The following is a 19,325-nucleotide window of genomic DNA, read 5'->3' on the forward strand; positions in this document are numbered from 1 at the left end:
TTCCAGGTGCCGGGCCCCTGCGCCATCTTGGATTCTCCTTAGCTCCTGGGTGGCGGGTGTGAGTGGGGGGTTTGCACATGGCAGGGGCCTGATAGACACCCCTTTTCTGAGTGGCTGAGTGTGGAGGAGGCCCGAGACCTGCCAGGCTTTCAGCCCGGGCCTGGGCGGCGGAGCCAGTTATAACCTTGGGCAGGCTGCATGGAGCAGTGGCTGGCGGAGAGGGAGAGAAGGGTCCTGGGGGGGTCGGGGGCCCCCGGAGGTTTCTGGGCAAAGGCCCCTTCTGACCAGGGGCTCTCTTGCTCTCTTGACTTGAGTCCTTTCTTCTTCCTGGGCCTCAGTTTCTCCATCTGTAGAGCCAGTGGAGTCCTTCCATCATGGGCACATGAGTGCTTTCTTCCCCGTGGACAGCATCCTTTGCCTGCCCCTCCGGGAGCCACCGGGGGCCCAGCCGGCTCTCCTCCGTGTCCTCGGCTGTTTCCCCGGTGTGGCCCTCGGGCTCCCAGTCGCTTCGCCCTCAGCTCACGTCCGGGCCAACCTCACGTCTGTCCTGCTTCCCCGTCGTCGTGTCACTCACCCTCCCCAGAGGGTCACTGGGAGGCCCAGGCAGGCCCGACCTTGCCCGGGGTTACACTGTGACCCGTGTTCTGCTCGAGCCGACCCTGTTCACCACCATCACCCTGGACGGTTGTACGGACTTTGCCCCTCCTGGGACAGCAGTTGCCTGCCTGAGCTGCCAGGTGCTTTCGGGGAACCTTGCCCTGGTGACTCAAACTGGCAGAGGACCTGGGGTGGGGTGGGGTGGGCTGAGTGTGCTTGGGAGCCATGGTGGGGTCGTGGGGCCAATGCCCGCAGAGTTAGAGCTCCCGTGCCTGCTGAGCGAGGGCCTTGGCAGCGGAGGAGGACACGGCTGTCACCGATGTGGCTTGTGCCACAGCTGCTGGCCTGTGGTTTGGAGAGGCCTCAGACACCACGTGGCGTCTCCCACTGCTGTCAGTGGGCACGGAGCTTGCCAGTGGTGTGGAGGAGGGTCCCGGAGGACCCCTCTCTTCCTCACAGGGGCCACAGGAAGGAATTGGGGCCCCGCCAGGGTCTGCAAGGAACAGCCCTGTGACTGATCTTGCTTGCTTTTCTGGTCTCCTCACAGGTGTCTGGGACAGGGTGGCCCTCGAGCAGATGACGAAGACTGGCTTTTAATCCTTGGAGACCATTGAGAGGGAGCTTACAGGGGCCCACGAGCCCCCCTGGACGACCACCACCATGTCGGGGTCCACGCAGCCCGTGGCACAGACGTGGAGGGCCACCGAGCCCCGTTACCCGCCCCACGGCGTTTCCTACCCTGTGCAGATCGCCCGGCCACACACGGTAAGGGGCACGAATGTGCGCCTGGGGTCACCTTTGGGGCCTTCTCTTGTCCCCGGGTTCCTATTTCTCCTTGGAGTTGAGGCTAGAGTGGCTCCAACAGTGTCCTGCCAGGGCTCGCTGTCCCCCGCGGGGAGGTGGGGTGCTTTGGCAGAGACCACTGGCATCTGTGGCCTTACCAGGCCCTGGGACAGCTGGTAAAATCTCTTAGCTCCCTTTTTTTTTTTTTTTTTTTTTTGCGGTACGCGGGTCTCTCACTGTTGTGGCCTCTCCCATTGTGGAGCACAGGCTCCGGACGCACAGGCCCAGCGGCCACGGCTCACAGGCCCAGCCGCTCCGCGGCACGTGGGTTCCTCCCGGACCGGGGCACGAACCCGCGTCCCCTGCATCGGCAGGCGGAGTCTCAACCACTGCGCCACCAGGGAAGCCCTTAGCTCCCATTTTAAAGCCAGGAAGCTGGAGCCCAGGGCCAGGCTGAGCTGGGATCTCTGCCTCTGAGTTGGCTGTGGGGTTTGCATGCAGACGTGGAGCTCCTGCTGTATACACTGTCAGCCCAGCCTCAGCCGGGCTCCCCTGCTTTAGGATTGGGGTGGCTTCCTAGGGGCCATGGCTCGCAGACCCTCCCCTCCCCAATCCTCAGGGCCTGGAGCCTATTCACTGCAGTGATGCTTAGCGCTCTGAGACAGTGAGGTCCAGTGCGTGTCATTCTCTGAATCCCCGACACGGGGGTCCCATGGGTTAGTTCTGCTCACAGGGGTCTCCCCATCGTTGTGTGAGTGGGGGGGTGGCCTGCTGGCGAGGGAGCGGGCGTGCACTTGGTCAGGTCTTTCTTTTAAAAAAAAAAATGTTTTGCTGCGCCACATGGCCTGTGAGATCTTAGTTCCCCGACCAGGGATCGAACCCGTGCCCCCTAAAGTGGAAGTGTGGAGTCTTAAACATTGGACCGCCAGGGAAGTCCCGTTGGTCAGCTCTTTCGAGCTGCACCCCACTCTGTCCACCTTCTAGTGGGGGCCCCCCTTTCCTGACTTCATCTCTAGTTGCGTGTGGCCCTGAGGATGAGGCTTGGTTCTGTTCTATATCCTCAGGGGCTTGCCGGAGGGCTCTCAGGGTCCTGGGCCTCCCCCGTTTGACCTCCTGGCTGCTTGGTGAGGGACTGCGAGGGTTTGCAGTTGCAGCTGGGGTCAAAGCTTGCTGTGCTGGCCCCTATGTGAACACGCCTGTGTCTGTCCTGCTCGGCTGGTGTGGTCCCTCCTGAGATGCAGAGAGGAAGTGGCGTGGGAGGGCTTTTCTATCTTCCATGAGCGAGATGTTTTTGCATATGAGCCCACTGGACCAGCCCGGGGGTGTCCCGAAAACAGTGGCCTCTTGAGGACTTGGGCCCCCAAGATGCTTTTGAGAGCCAGCTGTGATAAACGGGCACATTCTGGATGAGGTCGTCGAATTCTCACAAACAACCCAATGAAAGAGCACCTTGCGTTATCATCCCATTTTGCAGATAAGGAGACTGAGGCTGGGAGGTTAAATAATAGGCCTCGGGTTAAATCACCATGAGAAGGCAGCCGGCTTCAGCTTCAGGACTCTGAGCCCCTGTGAAATGGATGACTACTTATTGGTCACCTACTGTGTGCCCAGGGCCGAGGATTGTGCTCCTGGGGGTCATTTACTGTTATGTGTGGTCATCACCTTTATCCTCATCACAATAACAAAATTAAGCATTGTCGTCGGAGTGCTTACTACAGGGTGAGCGTTTTGTTGGCGCCCTTTATGTATACAGCTGCACTCGCTTCTCTTTACCACTCAAGTGAGGGTACTCTCACGCTCTGCACTTTGTAGCTGGGGAACATTTTGCAGGTGAGGAAACAGGACAAGTCGCTTAATGATTCTAAGCCTCGGTTGTTCATCCATAAAATGGAGTAATGAGAGCATCTGTCTCCTAGATTCTCCTGGGGATTAAACGTGATCATCTGTGGAAGGTCCTTATGACAGGGCCTGGCAGACACTCAGCCAGCTGTGTCTACTTGCAATATTGTCACTGTCACTACAGCCGCTTGGAGGGGCTGCCTCCCCTGGGGGCTCCTGGCCGTTGCCTCTGGTTTCTCTTCTTTCTCGTCCCCTCCTGCCAGATGCCTACCCCTCTCCCACTCCCTCCCCAAGGGCCCAGACTCGGTTAGTCCTTGAGTCCCTCTGGCCCCTGCCATCCTGCAATCCCCGCCCCAGCTGGGCCCTCTCGAAGTCACTTGGAGTCACCAGCTGATCTCAGACACCGCCCGCACTTTTCCCGCTGGGCCTTCAGTGACGCAGGATGCGGCCGGGTAGGACCCAGTGGTCACTTCCTCCGGGCAGGAGGCTGACGCAGGGGGTGAGCAGGGGCCCTGGGTAGCTACGAGGCGGGGCATCCTTATCCTGTGTGGTGGCAACGGTGGGGCCCCACTTCCTGATCACCCTGCCTCGTGCTGGGGCGACCCAGCTGGGGGCCCCTGCTTGTTACTGGGAAGGCAGGAACAAGAATTCTAGGCATCCTGGGGGGGGTCTTGCTCTCCTGGGCATGTGTCCGGGGCTGGAGCCACTTTTCTTTGGCTGCTGGGAGGTGAGTGTTGGGACTGGAATCTGGAGGTCCCCCTGCAGCCCTGTGCCCCCTAACCCCTTACCGCCAGCCCACTGTACAGGCAGGGTTTGTGAGATGCCCCCCTTTTGGGGGGCAGAGGGCAGAGGAAAAGGGGAAAAGGCGTGGAAGGCAAATGCCCCATCCAAGGGCCAGGTGGGAACCCAGGGGTCCCAGCTCCTTGTACAGTAGTTGAGGCGGGTCTGCTGGGCTGAGGGGGCGGGGCCTGGACCCCGTGACCTGTGACCTTCCTGGGACTCAGCTCACTCCCATACCTGCTCCCACCAGGCTTGCATCCAGGGTGGCACCACCTGGCCCTGGAGGCTTCTTCCAGTGTGTCTGGGCATGGGGCTGCTTTGATGGTGAGCCCCCCCCAACCCCGGAGCCCGGAAGAACCTCCAGATGTGGCTTTGAATCCCTGTTCCTCCCAACTCACTGAGTGACATTCGGCTGCTCACTTAACCCTGTGGGGGCAGCCTCAGTTTTCCCATCTGCAATATGGGTGTTGTGGGCCTGAGCACCACTGGCAGATGTTTGCGAGGTGCTCGGGGCAGTGTCTGAATGTGGCAGCCACCGCTTTCCTCCTGGCGGGGTGGCAGGAGACCAAAGAGGCTCTGCACTCTGAGAGGGGCGGTGGGAGCCGTCTTCTCTGCTGGCCTCTGCCTCAGCCTGCGTCATGTCCAGGCTGCCTGGTGTGTTACGCCGGCGCAGATGGAGGGCTTAATTCCAGGTGTGCTTCCCCTGACCCGGCCTCAGGCACCCTCAGAACCTCTCTTCACGGTGACGGTGCGCACGGCTCGTTCAGTCCCACCTGCTCCACCCTCAGAGCCTCTCTGAGCCCTGTTCTCTCCTTCTCTGTGGTCTTGGCTTCCCTTCCCCACAGTATCAGGACCCCACATCTTTCCCTGAGGGTCCTGGCGGGCTCCTGGCACTGAGGGTCTCCCAGGATTGAGGGTCCCAACACATCCTCCCCTCCTTGTCTCCTTTCCAGCTTTCTAGAGCTCAGCTCGATTCTGCCTTCTCTCCCAAGCCCCGCGGGACCCCCTGAGCTCTCTCTCGAGTTCCTGCAAGCTTTGCACTAAATGAATGCGTTAAAGTCCAAAGATACGGGAGTCAATCCCAGCGCCGCTCCTGCCTGCTGTGTGGCCTTAGGCAAGTTACTTAGCCTCTCTGTGCCTTAGTGTTAGAAGGGCTTTTCAGAGCACAGACTCTGGAGCCAGACCGCTGGCATTCACGTCCTGCCTCAGTGCCTTCCTAGCTGTGAAACTTTGGACGAGTGGCCTTACCGCCCTGTTCCTCAGTTTCCCCATCAGTTGAGCGAGGGTAGTTCTAAGACCCTGAGGATCAAGTTAGTTGACGTGTGCAGAGGCCTCTGCACAACGCCTGGGCTGAGTAAGCGCGACTGATACAGTGCAGTGTTGATGACTTTGAGGCTGCTGCTGTCCTGACGACAACGTGCCCGCTAGTATCCTTTTCCGAATGGCCCCCAGGGTACACTGTGGGCTTTTCCTCTAGAGGAGGGATTGGCAAACCTTCTCTGTAAATATTTCAGGCTTTTCCGGGCGCTCGGTCTCGGTCGCAACTACTCCGGCACTGTTGCCGTCCTAGCGTGAAAGCAGCTCAGCCAACACGTACAGGAATGGCCATGGCCATGTGCCAGTGACACCTGACGAAAAAGGCAGAGCCTGGCTTTGGCCTTGGGCCCCGTTTGCTGACTCCTGCCCTAGATCAGTGCTTATCAGGCTCTCTGTGGGAAGGACCAGTCTGTTTCATTTCCAGTTTGTCACAAATGGATACATGGTCCTTCCGCACGTGACCCAGTTCGCGGGCCCGGGGGCGGGTCTAGGCCGAGGCCAGCAGGCCTGTGGTTGGCCGTGCGCTCAGATGCCGCGGTCCCGTCAACAGGCTTTCGAGTAGGATCTGAATCCTCTCGTCTTCAGCGCTCCCCCCAGACCAAGGGTCACGGACACAGGAGCCTGCTTGGGCCACGTACACGTGTGAGGGCAGCAGGTGGGGTTGGAATGCTTTGTTAACACGTGGAGGTTTCTCGTGTCCTGAGACGTGGCTGGAGGTTTCCAGCCTGAGTGCCTGGTGTCTTCAGGCTCCTGTGACCACAGTGAGCCCCACCTTCGGTCTCTCTTGGGGTCCCCCTGGTTCTTGGCTTCCTGTAGAGATGCAGGCACCCTCGGTGGTCCCTGCACTCAGAGCCCTGGGGTGGAGATCAGTGTGGATACCACAGAGATGGCCCCCAAGGTGTTCCTTGGAGAGACCGTGCTAATGGGGTCATCCTGCTTGGTTCCCAAACTGAGAAACTGAGGCCAGAAGGGTTCATGCAGTGGCCGCCCCACGCCCCTGCCTCGGGAGCCCTGGGGGCCGTGTGCCTTTTCCCGCCTCGGTTGGCAGTGGTAGGCGCCGTCCTGCCGGGGCCCTCTCCCAAGGGATTGGACCGTCTGCCTCTGCCGCTTTGTTCATTTTGCTTTTGTGTGAGAGGGAATTTTCCTCCCAGCAGACTGCAGTGCTTGCCGATTTCTTCTCACACCTCTGCGTGCGTGTGCACCCCGGATCTGTGCCTGGCAGCCTCGCCGGCATGATCCCAGGAGCTGCCGCCCCCTCCCTCCAGCCCTTTCTTCTTGTTCCTTCATTAGCACCTGGTGCCTTGTGCACGACATCGACATCGTGGAGTGTGGGGGAGGGGAGGCTGAGTCCTCTGCCTTCTGGAAGCTGCCCTCAGTCGTAAGGGAAGCCCTTGGAGAGTTAAGGGGGATGTTTGGTTGGAGACACAGAGGCCTCCTTCCATCTGGGTCAGGCATCCATTTCAGTTTTCTTTCTTTCTTTTTTTTTGGCCGCACCGCGCGGCACGCGGGATCTTAGCCTCCCCGACCAGGGATTGAACCCGTGCCCCCTGCAGTGGAAGCGCGGAGTCCCAACCACTAGACTGCCAGGGAATTCAGGCGTCCATTTCACTGATGAGGAAACTGAGGCTCAGAGAGTTTAAGGGATGGACAGATACCTCAACCCCATGCAAGAGGCCGTGCAGCTTCTTGCTTCCACATCGGGCTGCCCAGGAAGGCCCTTCCCTCATTTCCAGCCTCTGAGGTTGATAGGATCCCTCTTGATTCTAGTTACTCATCCTCTCTCGCCTCCAGCCTCCCAGCCTTTTACATGTGTTTGTTTTGGAGGGTCTGAAACACATACATTTCCAACACACCTACGTGGTATCATCTAATTCTCTTTGCAGAAATAACTGCTTAAAAAAAAAAAAAAGCCAGACAGCAAAAGAAGGACTAGATTTTTTTGGAAAATTGGGAGAATTAAGAAGGGTGCCAAGAAGAAAACAAATCACCTACAATCCCACGCTTTCCCAAGCCTTACTCGTGTCAGACATCACTAATTGATTGCCACCCCACAGTTTAACTGGGTGTTCTCTGCAGGCACAACTAATCGATTTGGATTGGTACACATAGGAAGCCTGTCCTGTTTTCTCCTTTGAAAGGCTTCTCTTTTCTATCTTTTTTTTTTTTTAAACATTTTAACGTGTCTCGAATCAGGGTGTAGTTGCTAATCGGGGTGCATCTAATTTGTTAGTGTTTAGTTTTTCCACAGATGGCAGTGGGTAATAGATGGCATATTACTGAAGAAGGCAGGTTTTGCCTGGATTTATCCTTCTGACTTTGAGCTGTACTTGCCTATGTGACACACGTGTGTAGGTTTTCCCTCTGTAAGACGGGGGACTCCCACGTTGGGGCTTTGTTTTGGAATCTGGTCTTCGAGCCTTGCAGACCATCAGCACTTGCCGTGTCATCCACTGTCCCCTGGTCTGGATGCCCGTGTCCTGCTGTGTCACTTGCACCCATCGCAGACGTGCAGGTTGTGCCTTTTTCCATTTGTCTCTGTTAACACGTGGGCTCGGTTGTCTCATCTGGAAAGAGGGCAGGACCAGGTGTCCTTTAGCTGAATGTGTCACTTCTCCTTGGCGATTGGCCCCAGGAATGTCCTCTGGCTGGACTAGATCTGAGGGCTGGGAAAGGACGTGGGAGGGTCCCCGGGTACAGGAGCAGCCCCGGGCAGGGGGCTCTGGCCCTGCCTCGCTGTGTGGGCTGCACTGCAGCGGGACGGGTGCTCACTGGTCTGTGTCCTCTGCTGCAGGACGTTGGGCTGCTTGAGTACCAGCACCACCCCCGTGACTACACCTCACACCTGTCGCCTGGCTCCATCATCCAGCCCCAGCGGAGGAGGCCCTCCCTGCTGTCTGAATTTCAGCCCGGGAATGAAAGGTGAGGAGGGGTTTGCGCGTCCATTGCTCAGACCGGGGAGTGGAGGCCTGTGCTCACGAAGAGCTTGCAGGGTCGGTGTTAAACGAAGGGGTGTCAGGCTGTGCCCTTGTCCTGGTACGGCTGTGACTGGGACAGGGATGGGGATGGGCAGGGAAGAGCCACGTGGCCCTTGGACTTCCCGCTGTGAGCCTGCAGTGGCCTCTGGGTGTGTGGCCCAGGCAGGAGGGCGTGACCACCAAGAAGTAGGGGAGTGGGGCTGGGTTGCTGGTTGGGAGTGACGTGTCCACAGCTGGGTGCACGTGGGGAGCCCCCTCCATCCCCTCCCTTTGTCCTCCCCTCCCTTTGTCCTCCCCTCCCTTTGTCCTCCCCTCCCTTTGTCCTCCCCTCCCTTTGTCACCCCCTCCCTTTGTCCTCCCCTTTTCTCCGAGTCCTCTGCCATCCCTCAGCTGGCAGACTGGGCCTGTGGGCCTGCCTTGCCTTCCTTAAATCCAGGTGGGAGAGAGCAAGCCATACGGCGGGTGGGGACCCAAGTGAGGGGAGGGCCAAGGCCAGAGCAGGGCCCCAAGGTGCCTGAGACAGTAACAGCACTAATTGCTGAGAGTCATGAGCTGCTGCTGCTGCTTCTTTTTTTTTCTTTCTTTGCGGTACGCGGGCCTCTCACTGCTGTGGCCTCTCCCGCTGCGGAGCACAGGCTCCGGACGCGCAGGCTCAGCGGCCACGGCTCACGGGCCCAGCCGCTCCGCGGCATGTGGGATCTTCCCGGACCGGGGCACGAACCCGCGTCCCCTGCATCGGCAGGCGGACTCTCAACCACTGCGCCACCAGGGAAGCCCCTGCGTCTTCTTTTTTTTTTTTTTTATGCTTGAAAATCTTTTATTGATCACACTATCATACTTCTTTGTGACAAAATTATGTATATAAAATTTTTTAACATCTTTATTGGAGTATAATGGCTTTACAATGGTGTGTTAGTTTCTGCTTTATAACAAAGTGGATCAGTTATACATATACATATGTTCCCATATCTCCTCCCTCTTGCGTCTCCCTGCCTCCCACCCTCCCTATCCCCCCACCCCAGGTGGTCTGCTGCTTCTTTTTGTCACACCACGTGGCTTGTGGGATCTCAGTTCCCCGACCAGGGATTGAACCCAGGCCATGGCACTGCAAGCGTGGAATCCTAACCACTAGGCCACCAGGGCACTCTTGAGAATCCTGAGCTTCTAACATGCGATGGCCTACTGTAGGCTGCGGGCACTAGACAGGCAGCCCTGCCTGCAGGAAGCCCACAGTCTAGCAGGGGAGATGCAACAAACACACAAGGTGACTCCAGAATGAGGCAGGTGACCTGTTTCCTGCGAGGCAGGGAAAGGCTACTATTTGGCTGGAGAGGCCGTGGAAGGCCTCTCAGGGGAGAGATGCTTGGCCACTAAGTAGCCAGCCGCTCAGAGAGCGGGGTGAAGACCTTCCAGGTAGAGGAAGCAAGACGTGCAAAGGCCTGGAGGTGGGAATGTGCATGGAGTGTTCCAGAAAGGCGAGGAGGCCGGGTGGCTGGGCTGAGCCAGGTGGCTGGGGGCCAGGAGGGTGAACTTCTTGGGGACCATGGGAGGGTTTGGAGCTTTGGAGGGCCAGGATATAACTTCCACCCTCAGATCCTTCCTGCCATGTGCAGTGATTCTAGGGGCAAGCAGGGACCACTGAGGCTGGGCTGGCCCAGGGGCCCTGTCCCATCGTCTCTTCCTTTGTCACCTTGCTGAGGCTGCGAGGTTGAGGGATGGCCTAGGTGGGACCAGAATTCCGGAGAGCTGGCCTGGGCCTTTTGTGCTGCCACAACTGCATGGAGGCATCCAGGGCCCCGCGGGGAGGCCGCTGCTGCTGCGGGCCATGGCTTCAGTCCCTCTGCACCGGGTGGCTTAAAACAGCAGAAACGTGTTCTCTCCCAGTTCCTGGGGGTTAGAGGTCTGAAACCCAGATGGCAGGAGGGCTGCACTCCCTCTGACGGCTCTAGGAGAGGGCCTGTTCCTGGCCTCTTCCAGCTTCTGGAAGCCCAAGGTGTTCCTTGGCCTGCTGCTGCATCACCCCAGTCTCTGCCCCCCTCTGTGTCTGTGTCCTCGGCCCTTCTTAGGAGGACACTTGTCATTGAGTTCAGGTCCCAACTTAATCCAGTATGACCTCATCTCAGTTACTTACATCTGCAAAGACCCTACCTCCAAAGAAGGTCACATTCTGATGTTCTGAGGTGACGTGAATTCTGGGGGGACACTAACCTATTATGGTGCCCTTTTCACGTTTAAATGTAGACGCCACCTGCTTCCTGCAGGGCATCTTGCAATTGTGAAGCTGTTGGTTCTCAGGTGGGCAGGAGGGGCAGCTTGTGACCTGGCTTTGGCGAGAGACGGGCCCCCAGGGAGGAGAGGACAGCGGCATAGCCTCAGCCCACACCGCAGTCAGTAACATTCATTCAGCCTACACGCACTGATGGAACGCCTGCTGTATGCCAGGCACTAGACAGATGAATGTCCCTGCCCTTGTGGAGCAGACACTCTGGGATGGGGGAGGCAGCCACCAAACATGCATGAACCAACAAGCAAGTGGTGATGGCTGCAAACAAAGAAAGAGAAAACGAGATGGGGTGAGATGGGGTATGTCTGGTGGGCAGGGAGACTGCTGTTAGGAGGAGACGCCCCAGGCACTGGGACAGGAAGGAAAAGAGGCATCATAGAAGGAGCTGGCGTGGAAGTGTTCCAGTCTAGCCAGTGCACAGCCCCTGAGGCAGGAATGCAGTGGGCACGGTGACCAAGGGCCAGACCAGGCAGGGCCTGAGGGTGGGGGGAATGCGTTTGGATTCTATGCTAAGTTTATTGGGCAAAAAACATCAACTGGAAAAGCATTTCAGCAGGGGCAGTATTTGGGCAGGAGCTGGAGGTGGAGGCTGGGAGTCGTGGCTCAGCTGTGTGTGCTCAGGCAAGGCCATGGCCTCTCTGGGCCAGTTTCCTCCTCTGTAAACTGGGGAGGAGGGTTAAGGAGATTTAGTTGGGAGAGATTAGGCTGGACAGCTCCTATCTCTGCATAAGGCTGCTGGGCTGACTTGAAAAGGAGGCAAGGCCAGGTTGAGCAGCCAGAGTGCTGTGGTCAGCTAGTGATCTCTGCTTTGGGTGAGTGATTTTCAAACAGCATCATGTGTGTTATTGTCTGTGTTAGACCCACAGTGTTTTTCAGACTTTCCCCTTGAATCACCAGGGATCTTGTTTCAATGCACAGTCAGATTCAGTAGGTCTGGGGTGGCATTCAAGATTCTGCATTTGTAACCAGCCTCAGGAGGGGCTGAGGCTGCTGGTCTGGGGGCCACACTCAGTGAGGGGGCAGGGAAATCAATCACCAGTACATTCTCTTGCTGTAAACGTAGTTAGTGAATGCTGACTCGGGGGAAGACAGAGCTGTATTTGAGTCCTGCCTCTCTGTGCGCCCTTGAGCAGATGGGCACTCCTCCCGCAGGACGGGCAGCAGACGTGATGCCGTGTGCCCTTGCCCCCCCACAGGTCCCAGGAGCTTCACCTGCGACCCGAATCGCACTCATACCTGCCTGAGCTGGGCAAGTCGGAGATGGAATTCCTGGAGAGCAAGCGCCCTCGCCTGGAGCTGCTGCCTGACCCCCTGCTGCGGCCCTCCCCCCTGTTGGCCACTGGCCAGCCCGGGGGCTCCGAGGACCTGTCCAAGGTAAGGCCTGGCCTCAGCCGGGAGCTCCTCTGAGGGTTTGGGTGCTGCTGTGATTGGGCGGGGAACAAGGGAGGGGGGGTAGGCATGCTGGGCTGGGGGGACGGCTTGGGCGAAGGCTGGGAGAAGGGCTGAGCCCGGGGCGTGCAGAGGCTGGGCAGCCAGAGGAGGGTCCAGGGAGGAGCTTGGCTCCGTGGGCCATTTCTTGGCTGGAGAGGGACAGCTTCCCCCACTGCCCCCTCCAGCTGCCGGAGTGTGTCCAGCCCGTGGGGACCACTGTGCCCTGGAGGGCGCCTGCATTTTACTCTTCTTTAAGCAGAAAGTCGAGCTGAGATGGAGGGGGAGAATGGGCACAGATTAAGCGCTCATGGTTTGCTGCTGAGAGAGGTTTTTCTGCTATTTCAGCGAACCTCAGGACCGTCCACGCTAGAAGCTCATTTGCTCTCTATCTAAACGGAGGAATCACAGCCAGTGGCCCAGATGCGTCTGTCCCCTAGGGTCCCCCAGCTGCCTCAGAGGCTGTCATTTCACTGTCAGTGCCTAGGGTGGGGCCGGGACTATGGCCGGATGACATGCTCATCCTTGGCCGGCTGCGTGATGGATGTCCTTTCCGCACGTGCTGGAGCAGCGCCTTTATGCTCCTTCTTGGCCATGAGGATGCACATTAGCTCATTAATGGCCGCCCAGCTGCTGGGTGAGGTCAGTGCTCATCTCACTGCAGCACCAGTGGGGGTGGGTGGGGCCTGGGAGCCAGGACCGGGGAGGGAAGTGGCCCACTTGGGCCTGCTGGATCCTCTTCTCTGCCTGACACTGGATTGGTGGGATTTCAGGCTGAGGCCAGTTCTTTACTGGGGGGTCTGACAGGAAAGGGGTTTCCCGGGGTGGTCACGATGATGATGACAAGCTAACACGGAGGCCCTCACTGTGTGCCAGCTACTGTGCTGAGCGTGAGTGTCCTTCCATGGTGCCTTCCCAGCCTGATGAAGCCCGGTCTGCGATCACCTTTTATAGACGGGGCCCCAGGCTAAGGGCCTCACCCACGGTCACTGGGAAGTGGGGAGCAGGCCCTGAAGCCCAGCCAGCCCAGGTCTGTAGCCCAGACCTGCCCACCAGGCTGTCCCGCCTCGGGCTTCCCCTCTGGTCCCCCGTGCCTGCCATCCTGCCATCCCTGCGTTAGCCTCCTCCTCATAGATTCCATCACTGCTCGGCCTCCTGGGAGGGATGTTGCCATTGGAAAAGCTATTCCCTGAAGTGGGTCTTGGGCAGTAGGGGCATGGGGTGCATGCGAAGGGGGGCACAGGGCCACAGCAGGGATGCTTGATGTCCACCCCCCGTGAGGGACCAGAGCCCCGAGTGCGCCATATCCCTGTGCTCATGTCTGGTTCTACCCGGAGAACAGGCTGGCGGGTGTCTCTGGACAGCCCTGTCGGGCCTCTGCTGCCTACCGCGCATCTCTCCAGAGCTGGGCTCTGAGTCCTCAGACCTGTGGGTCCATCTGAGGGTCTCCAGGCCGGCCTGACAGTGGCTCTGGGAGTCCTTCTGCTTCTTAGGGCTCCCTGGGGGTGCTCCCTCTCCCTCTGTGGGTCTTTCTCAGTCTTTGCTTCTCTCTGTATGTCTCTGTCTCTCTGTCCCTGTGTCTCTGTCTTTCTCTGCCCAGGGTGTGTGTGTGTGTGTGTGTGTCTATGTCTGTCTGTCTCCGTATCTCTGTTTCTCTCTATCTCTGTCTCTGTGTCTATCTGGCTGTCTTTCTCTCTCTTCTCTTCCTGGACCCCACGGGTGTGGGGGAGTGATGGGCCCAGTGTTGGGGCCTGGCTGGACCAACTACGGTAATTGCTGCAGGCTGTTAAGAACATTTGGAAGGTATGAGCAAATGCTGGGCAACGGAAGAAGCCAGGGGAGAAACACAGCTCTGAGGGATTCAGATGTTTTCTGCATCTGCTGTGTCGAATTCAGCTGGGTACATGAGCTGGGAATGTGAGGGGATTTTTTTTTTTTTTTTTTTAACAGCACCTCCCTCCCCACCGGCCCCGGCTGTGTTCCTTTTTCCCATAAAAATATAAAATAGAAAAATGTCCTGTTTTATAATGCTTCTGTGGCCTTCAGCCTCTGGAGTCCTGTGGCATCAGAGGCTTCCTTTGGAATTCACCAAACTTTGTTCCGGGACTTTAGAATCATCACAAACAGCACCATTTCTGAAAATCTCTTTGTCTGTTGGGGCCCCGCTGGCTGAAAGGGACAGAAAACGCATGTCAGACTGGTTTAGGCAGGAGTCTTGGCTCATATAACTGAAATCGAGGGGTCGTTGGCTTCAGGCACAGCTTGATCCAGGTGACAGGTTACGAGGTCCCTATCTCTGTCCATTTCCTGGCTCTGCCATCTTGCACGTGGTCTTGTTGTATTAACAAGGAGAAAGTTTGAGTTTCCAGACCTTCTTCTTCCCACATTCAAGGCCAAAAAAAGAACTTTCCCTCTGTCTCCACATTTCCAGGCCAAAGCTGTTTATCTCCCTGCCTTTGAGTGAGGCCCGTGCCTGTCCTGCAACCCATCATTGTGACTGGGGGAGAGGACTGTGGGTGCCTGAGGCTGGCCCTGCCCTTTCCTGGGTCTGAGACAGGGGGAGCCCCACTGGGTCCTCTCCAGCCCCCAAGGTTTGTGCTGCCTCTGTGTCTGTAATTTTACATAATGAGTTTTTCTGTTCCACGTTGGCCTGAATTTTTACACCAAGGGCATCTGATGGGGAAAATGGTGCCGACTGCTACCTAGCGGTGACTGGTGAGGATATAGGACTGTTGTTTTCCTCCTGTGGCTTTGGGCCTAAATGAAGGCCCGAAGCCATCGGGAGAACCATCTGGAGGCCCAGTCGCCGGGCTCCCTCGGTCCCATTCCTGGAAAACTCAGCACTGCAGAAAGCACCCTTCGCCCTTCAGGCTTGCATCATCTTCTATTGAGATTGAGGTGAAATTCACATACCATGAAATTAACCACTTTGAAGCGAACAGTTCAGTGGCATTTAGTAGAGTCACGGTGTGGACCACCACCTCTGTCTAGTTCCAGAGCATTTTCATCACCCCAGAAGTAAACCTGGTACCCATTAAACAGTCACTTCCTCCTCGCAGCCCCTGGCAACCACTGATCTGCTTTCTGTCTCCATGGATTTGCCTGTTCTGGACACTTCGTATCAATGGGATCACGCGATATGTGGCTTTTTACGTCTGGCTTCTCTCACTCAGCATCATGTTCTTAAGGTTCATCTGTGTTTTACCACGCGTCTGTACGTCACTCTGAATCATATTCCACTGTATGGAGAGACCACACTTTATTTGTCAGTTGATGGATCTGCCTGTGTGGTTTTGCTTAGAGTAAAAGCTAAGCCTGAACCTTAAGGAAGAAGTCATTGAAGAAGACGGGTTTTCCCCGTCAAGAATTTAAGAAAAAGTTTCCAGCGACTTTCCCAACAGTTCCTAGCGGTTGCCAACTGCTTCGTCTCACCCCTGCGCTGCTCCTGTCGGGTTTGGGGATGGAAACCTTCTTTTTGCTCATGTCATTTTGAGAATTATCCCTGGGTTGGATGAACTGTTTCAGGGTGTCCTGGCCCCGGAAGCCTTCTGTCCACAGCCCTTGTTCTTGCTGTGCTCCTCTCCGTCCCTTCTCAGTCCTAGTGGAAGATCAGAGGTGGGCAGAAGAGTGGTTTCCTGCAGCAGGTAGCAGGACTGGGCACCAGGAACCATATCGCCAAAACCTTTTGTCTCAAGAAGCCTGAGAAATGGGACTTCCCTGGTGGCACGGTGGTTAACAATATGCCTGCCAATGCCAGGGACGCAGGTTCGAGCCCTGGTCTGGGAAGATCCCACGTGCTGTGGAGCAACTAAGCCCGTGCGCCACAACTACTGAGCCTGCGCTCTAGAGCCCACACGCCACAACTACTGAGCCCGCGCGCCACAGCTACTGAAGCCCGTGAGCCTAGAGCCCGTGCTCCACATCAAGAGAAGCCACCGCAATGAGAAGCCCGCGCACCGCAACGAAGACCCAACGCAGCCACCCCCAGCTAAAAAAAGAACCCTGAGAAATGATTGTGGCTGTCGGAGGAGACCAGCCAAGTGCCCTGGGGCACAGAGGGAAGGGGCGGATCTCAGTTAAGGGCTGGGGGAGGGGGCGTGGATGGGGGGTCTGATTTCAGGTGGCACAAAGGTGCAGTTAGGAGAGGGAGTGGCTGGTGCAAAGGCCTGGAGATGCCACGGTCGGTGCGCAGGCTGCTTCTGGCCTGGCGTGTGTGGGGTCAGGTGCCTGCAGCCCCTGTGTCTGCCCTCCGCCCTCCTATCTGGGAGCAGTTAGGGCCAAACACACGCACACACACGCACACACACACACTCCTTCTGAGTATTTCTCTAGGGGATCTGTCTTCTGTGCACAGTTTTGCCTCTAATTTCAAGGGGTCCTAGACCTGGAAGGGATCTTGCTCTTGCAAGAACATGGCTCTGAGGGATGAATGAATGCATGGTGGTGACCCCATTTCTGCTGTGGGACCCCCAGCAACCTGGTTGCATGCTCTGCCTGCTTCTGGAGAGTTCTGAATGAGGCCTGGTCCCTCCCGTCCTGTGCCCTCCAAGCCAAGGCTCCGTCGCTTTGTGGCTGGTGACCTCGGGCACGTCACTGATTCTCACTGGACCTTAGTTTCCTCATCTGGAAAATGGGGAAAACCATATTTTCACTTCCAGGTTGGACTGTGACAGTTACGTGAGTTAAGAGCACAGGTTGGCAAACTCGGCAAGCTCCAACCTGGCCCTCCGCGTGGGTCTGTAAATAAAGTTTTATTGGCACTCAGCCATGCCCATTCTTTTGTGTCCTGTCTGTGGCTGCATCCCCACTACAGTGGGGGGTGAGTAGTTGGGACAGAGGCCGTCTGACCTACAAAGACTGAAGTGTTTTTCCACCTGGCCCTTTACAGAAAGTGTGCCGACCGCTGGCTTAGGGCTGTGCCAGGCCTGTGCCTGCAGCTTCCCCGTACCCTCATCTGTGCAATGGGGATGCAGTGGCAGCCCCCTGGGAGCGCCGCAGCCGGGGCCAGGGTGTGGGGTGTGCCGAGGAATGGGACGGTGCCTGGTTTGGTTTCCTAGGCGTCCCTGAGGAGCGTGGAGGCCCACCTCAGAGCCATGGGGCAGGGCCACATCAGAGCTGTTGAAGGGCTTGAGATCTTTTCTGCCTCTGCCCCCAGGGCTCTGGGTGTGTGGAGGGCCTGGGAGTCTCGACGCCAACTCTCCCACGTCTCGGATGGCAATGATGAGGCCAGGGTGATCCCCAGACACTGGGGCCCCGTGGGCTTCGGTGGGGGGTGGGGTGTGTGTGTGTGTGTGTGTGTGTGTGTGTGTGTGTGTGTGTGTGTGTGTGAGAGAGAGAGAGAGAGAGAGAGAGAGAGAGAGAGAGAGAGAGAGAGAGACCAAGACCCCGAGGCCAGGAGGGGTGGACTTAGAATGGCACAGCCTCTGCTCAACTTGAGCTGGGGGGGTGGGGTGGCACTTGGCAGCCCTGGGGCTGCAGTTGTCCCGGGAATAATGTGTCCTCTGTCCTCCGGCTGCAGCTGCCCTGGGGGTGGGGAGGCAGCGGCCTGGAGCGCCTCCTGGGGCCTCTTCTGCCAGCAGCTGCTGGCTTGGCCTTGAGCATGGCACAGGGCGGGGCTGGGTTTGGGGGCAGGACAACCCCGGCCAATGCCTGTGGAGCTCTGACGGTGTGCCAGGCTCTGAGCTGAGTGCACATATTAACTCATTCAAGCCTCACAGCAGGCAGGAGGTGGGCATTGTCCCATTGTACAGATGAGGAAATGGAGGCCGATGATCTGCTTGTGGTCAGGATGATGCTGGGAGGTGGCAGAGTGGGTGGGGATTTGAACCCGGGGCTGTACAGGTGAGTGCTCCGGGACAAGGACCGGGTTTTATTTTTTTATTGAGCATCCAGCACAGCTTGGATGCTCAATATACTTTTGTTGGTGGAATGAAGGAGTCGCCGAATAACTCAATGAAGGATTCCCTTGTTTGTTTAACACATTTTTGAAAACAACTTCATTACACAAAGAGTAATACTCAGTGAAGGAAAATCAGAAAAACACTGGTAAATTAAAAAGAAGAAAGTGAAAATACCCGCCTTCTCCCCCGCTGCCCCGATAACTCCTTTTGACATCTCTGTATCCCATTCTCATAGTTTTCCTGTGTGTTTGTGTATATTGTCTACAAAACTGGGTTTGCACTGTGTATGATATTCTGTAACTTGCTGGTTTGGACTGAGCATCGTGAATACGTGTTCACGGAGCGTCAGTCTGGAGGTTGTGGGTCTTGGTGCCGGTTCTCGAGGAGTTTGGTCTGGTGGGAGGGCACAGACGGGGTAAGTGGGGTAAGAGAGGTGTGTTATGGGGAAAGGAGAGAGGGGGGGCTTCACGACGTGAGGGACGGTTGGGGAAACTGGCATGTAGGAGGATAAAAAGGATCTGCACTTTGGAAAAGGCTGGGGAGGGAACACCTGGCAGGAGGACCAGTGAAGGCAAAGGCAGAGAGGTGGGATCAGTAAGCAACCTTGTATTTGGCACACGGGGGCTGGCACGACAGATGCCCGGTGTGTTGGTGCCTGAAGTCATGGCTGGAAACTTGCTGTTTATTGGGGGGATGGGGGTGCCCCCTGCACTGATTCCACACCTGTTTTTCCTCCACCGCAGGACCGCAGCCTGACAGGCAAGCTGGAGCCGGTGTCTCCTCCCAGCCCCCCACACGCTGACCCTGAGTTGGAGCTGGTACCTCCACGGCTCTCCAAGGAGGAGCTGATCCAGAATATGGATCGGGTGGACCGCGAGATCACCATGGTGGAGCAGCAGATCTCCAAGCTGAAGAAGAAGCAGGTGCGGGTGGGTGGGGCGATGGTGGCTCTCAACTCCCGATTCAGCAGCAGCTGCCGCTGAGAAAACAACACTAGTAGTTATAGCAGTTGTGAACGTGTGCTGAGCACTGCCCATGTACTGGCTCATTTTTATGCCCTTTATATTTATTGGACAAGAGAGCTGTTTTGTGTGGTGCTGTCCGAGGGAGCTTTCTGCAATGACGGAAATGTTCTAGATCTGCACTGTCCATAGTGGTAGCCACTACCCATATGTGACTACTGAGCCCTTGAAATGTGCCTAGTGCAGCTGAGGAACTGAATTTTTAATGTAGTTTAATTTGAGTTGAAATGAAATTTACCCTTGAATAGCCACACGTGGCTACTGTACTGGGACAGCACAGGAACGATGGGTGGGAGGTCAGCATTTACAGCCAGGCTGTCCAGACATGTGGGGTGGGCAGTTACTTCTCTGTGCCTCACTTTCCTCATCCATAATGTGGGGAGAAATGTCACGTGACTCT

At 57.0% G+C, this 19,325-nt stretch overlaps 1 protein-coding gene across 32 annotated transcripts in view; it reads left to right on the plus strand.

The window, feature by feature from the left end:
* NCOR2 (nuclear receptor corepressor 2) overlaps positions 1-19,325 on the plus strand; it is a 224,689-nt gene that overhangs the window by 70,865 nt on the left and 134,499 nt on the right. For 31 of the 32 annotated variants that reach the window (XM_081251922.1, XM_081251913.1, XM_081251914.1 and 28 more), the window contains 4 exons: positions 1,145-1,362; positions 8,108-8,235; positions 11,772-11,949; positions 18,647-18,826. In XM_081251922.1, the coding sequence (XP_081108048.1) occupies positions 1,258-1,362; positions 8,108-8,235; positions 11,772-11,949; positions 18,647-18,826 (591 nt within the window). In that variant the 5' untranslated portion in view covers positions 1,145-1,257. Of the gene's footprint in view, positions 1-426; positions 738-1,144; positions 1,363-8,107; positions 8,236-11,771; positions 11,950-18,646; positions 18,827-19,325 lie in introns of those variants that run through there. The other variant, XM_081251917.1, reaches the window with a different exon arrangement.

Source organism: Mesoplodon bidens (assembly GCF_964165515.1).
Source record: "Mesoplodon bidens genome assembly, chromosome: 13".
Classification (NCBI taxonomy): domain Eukaryota; kingdom Metazoa; phylum Chordata; class Mammalia; order Artiodactyla; family Ziphiidae; genus Mesoplodon; species Mesoplodon bidens.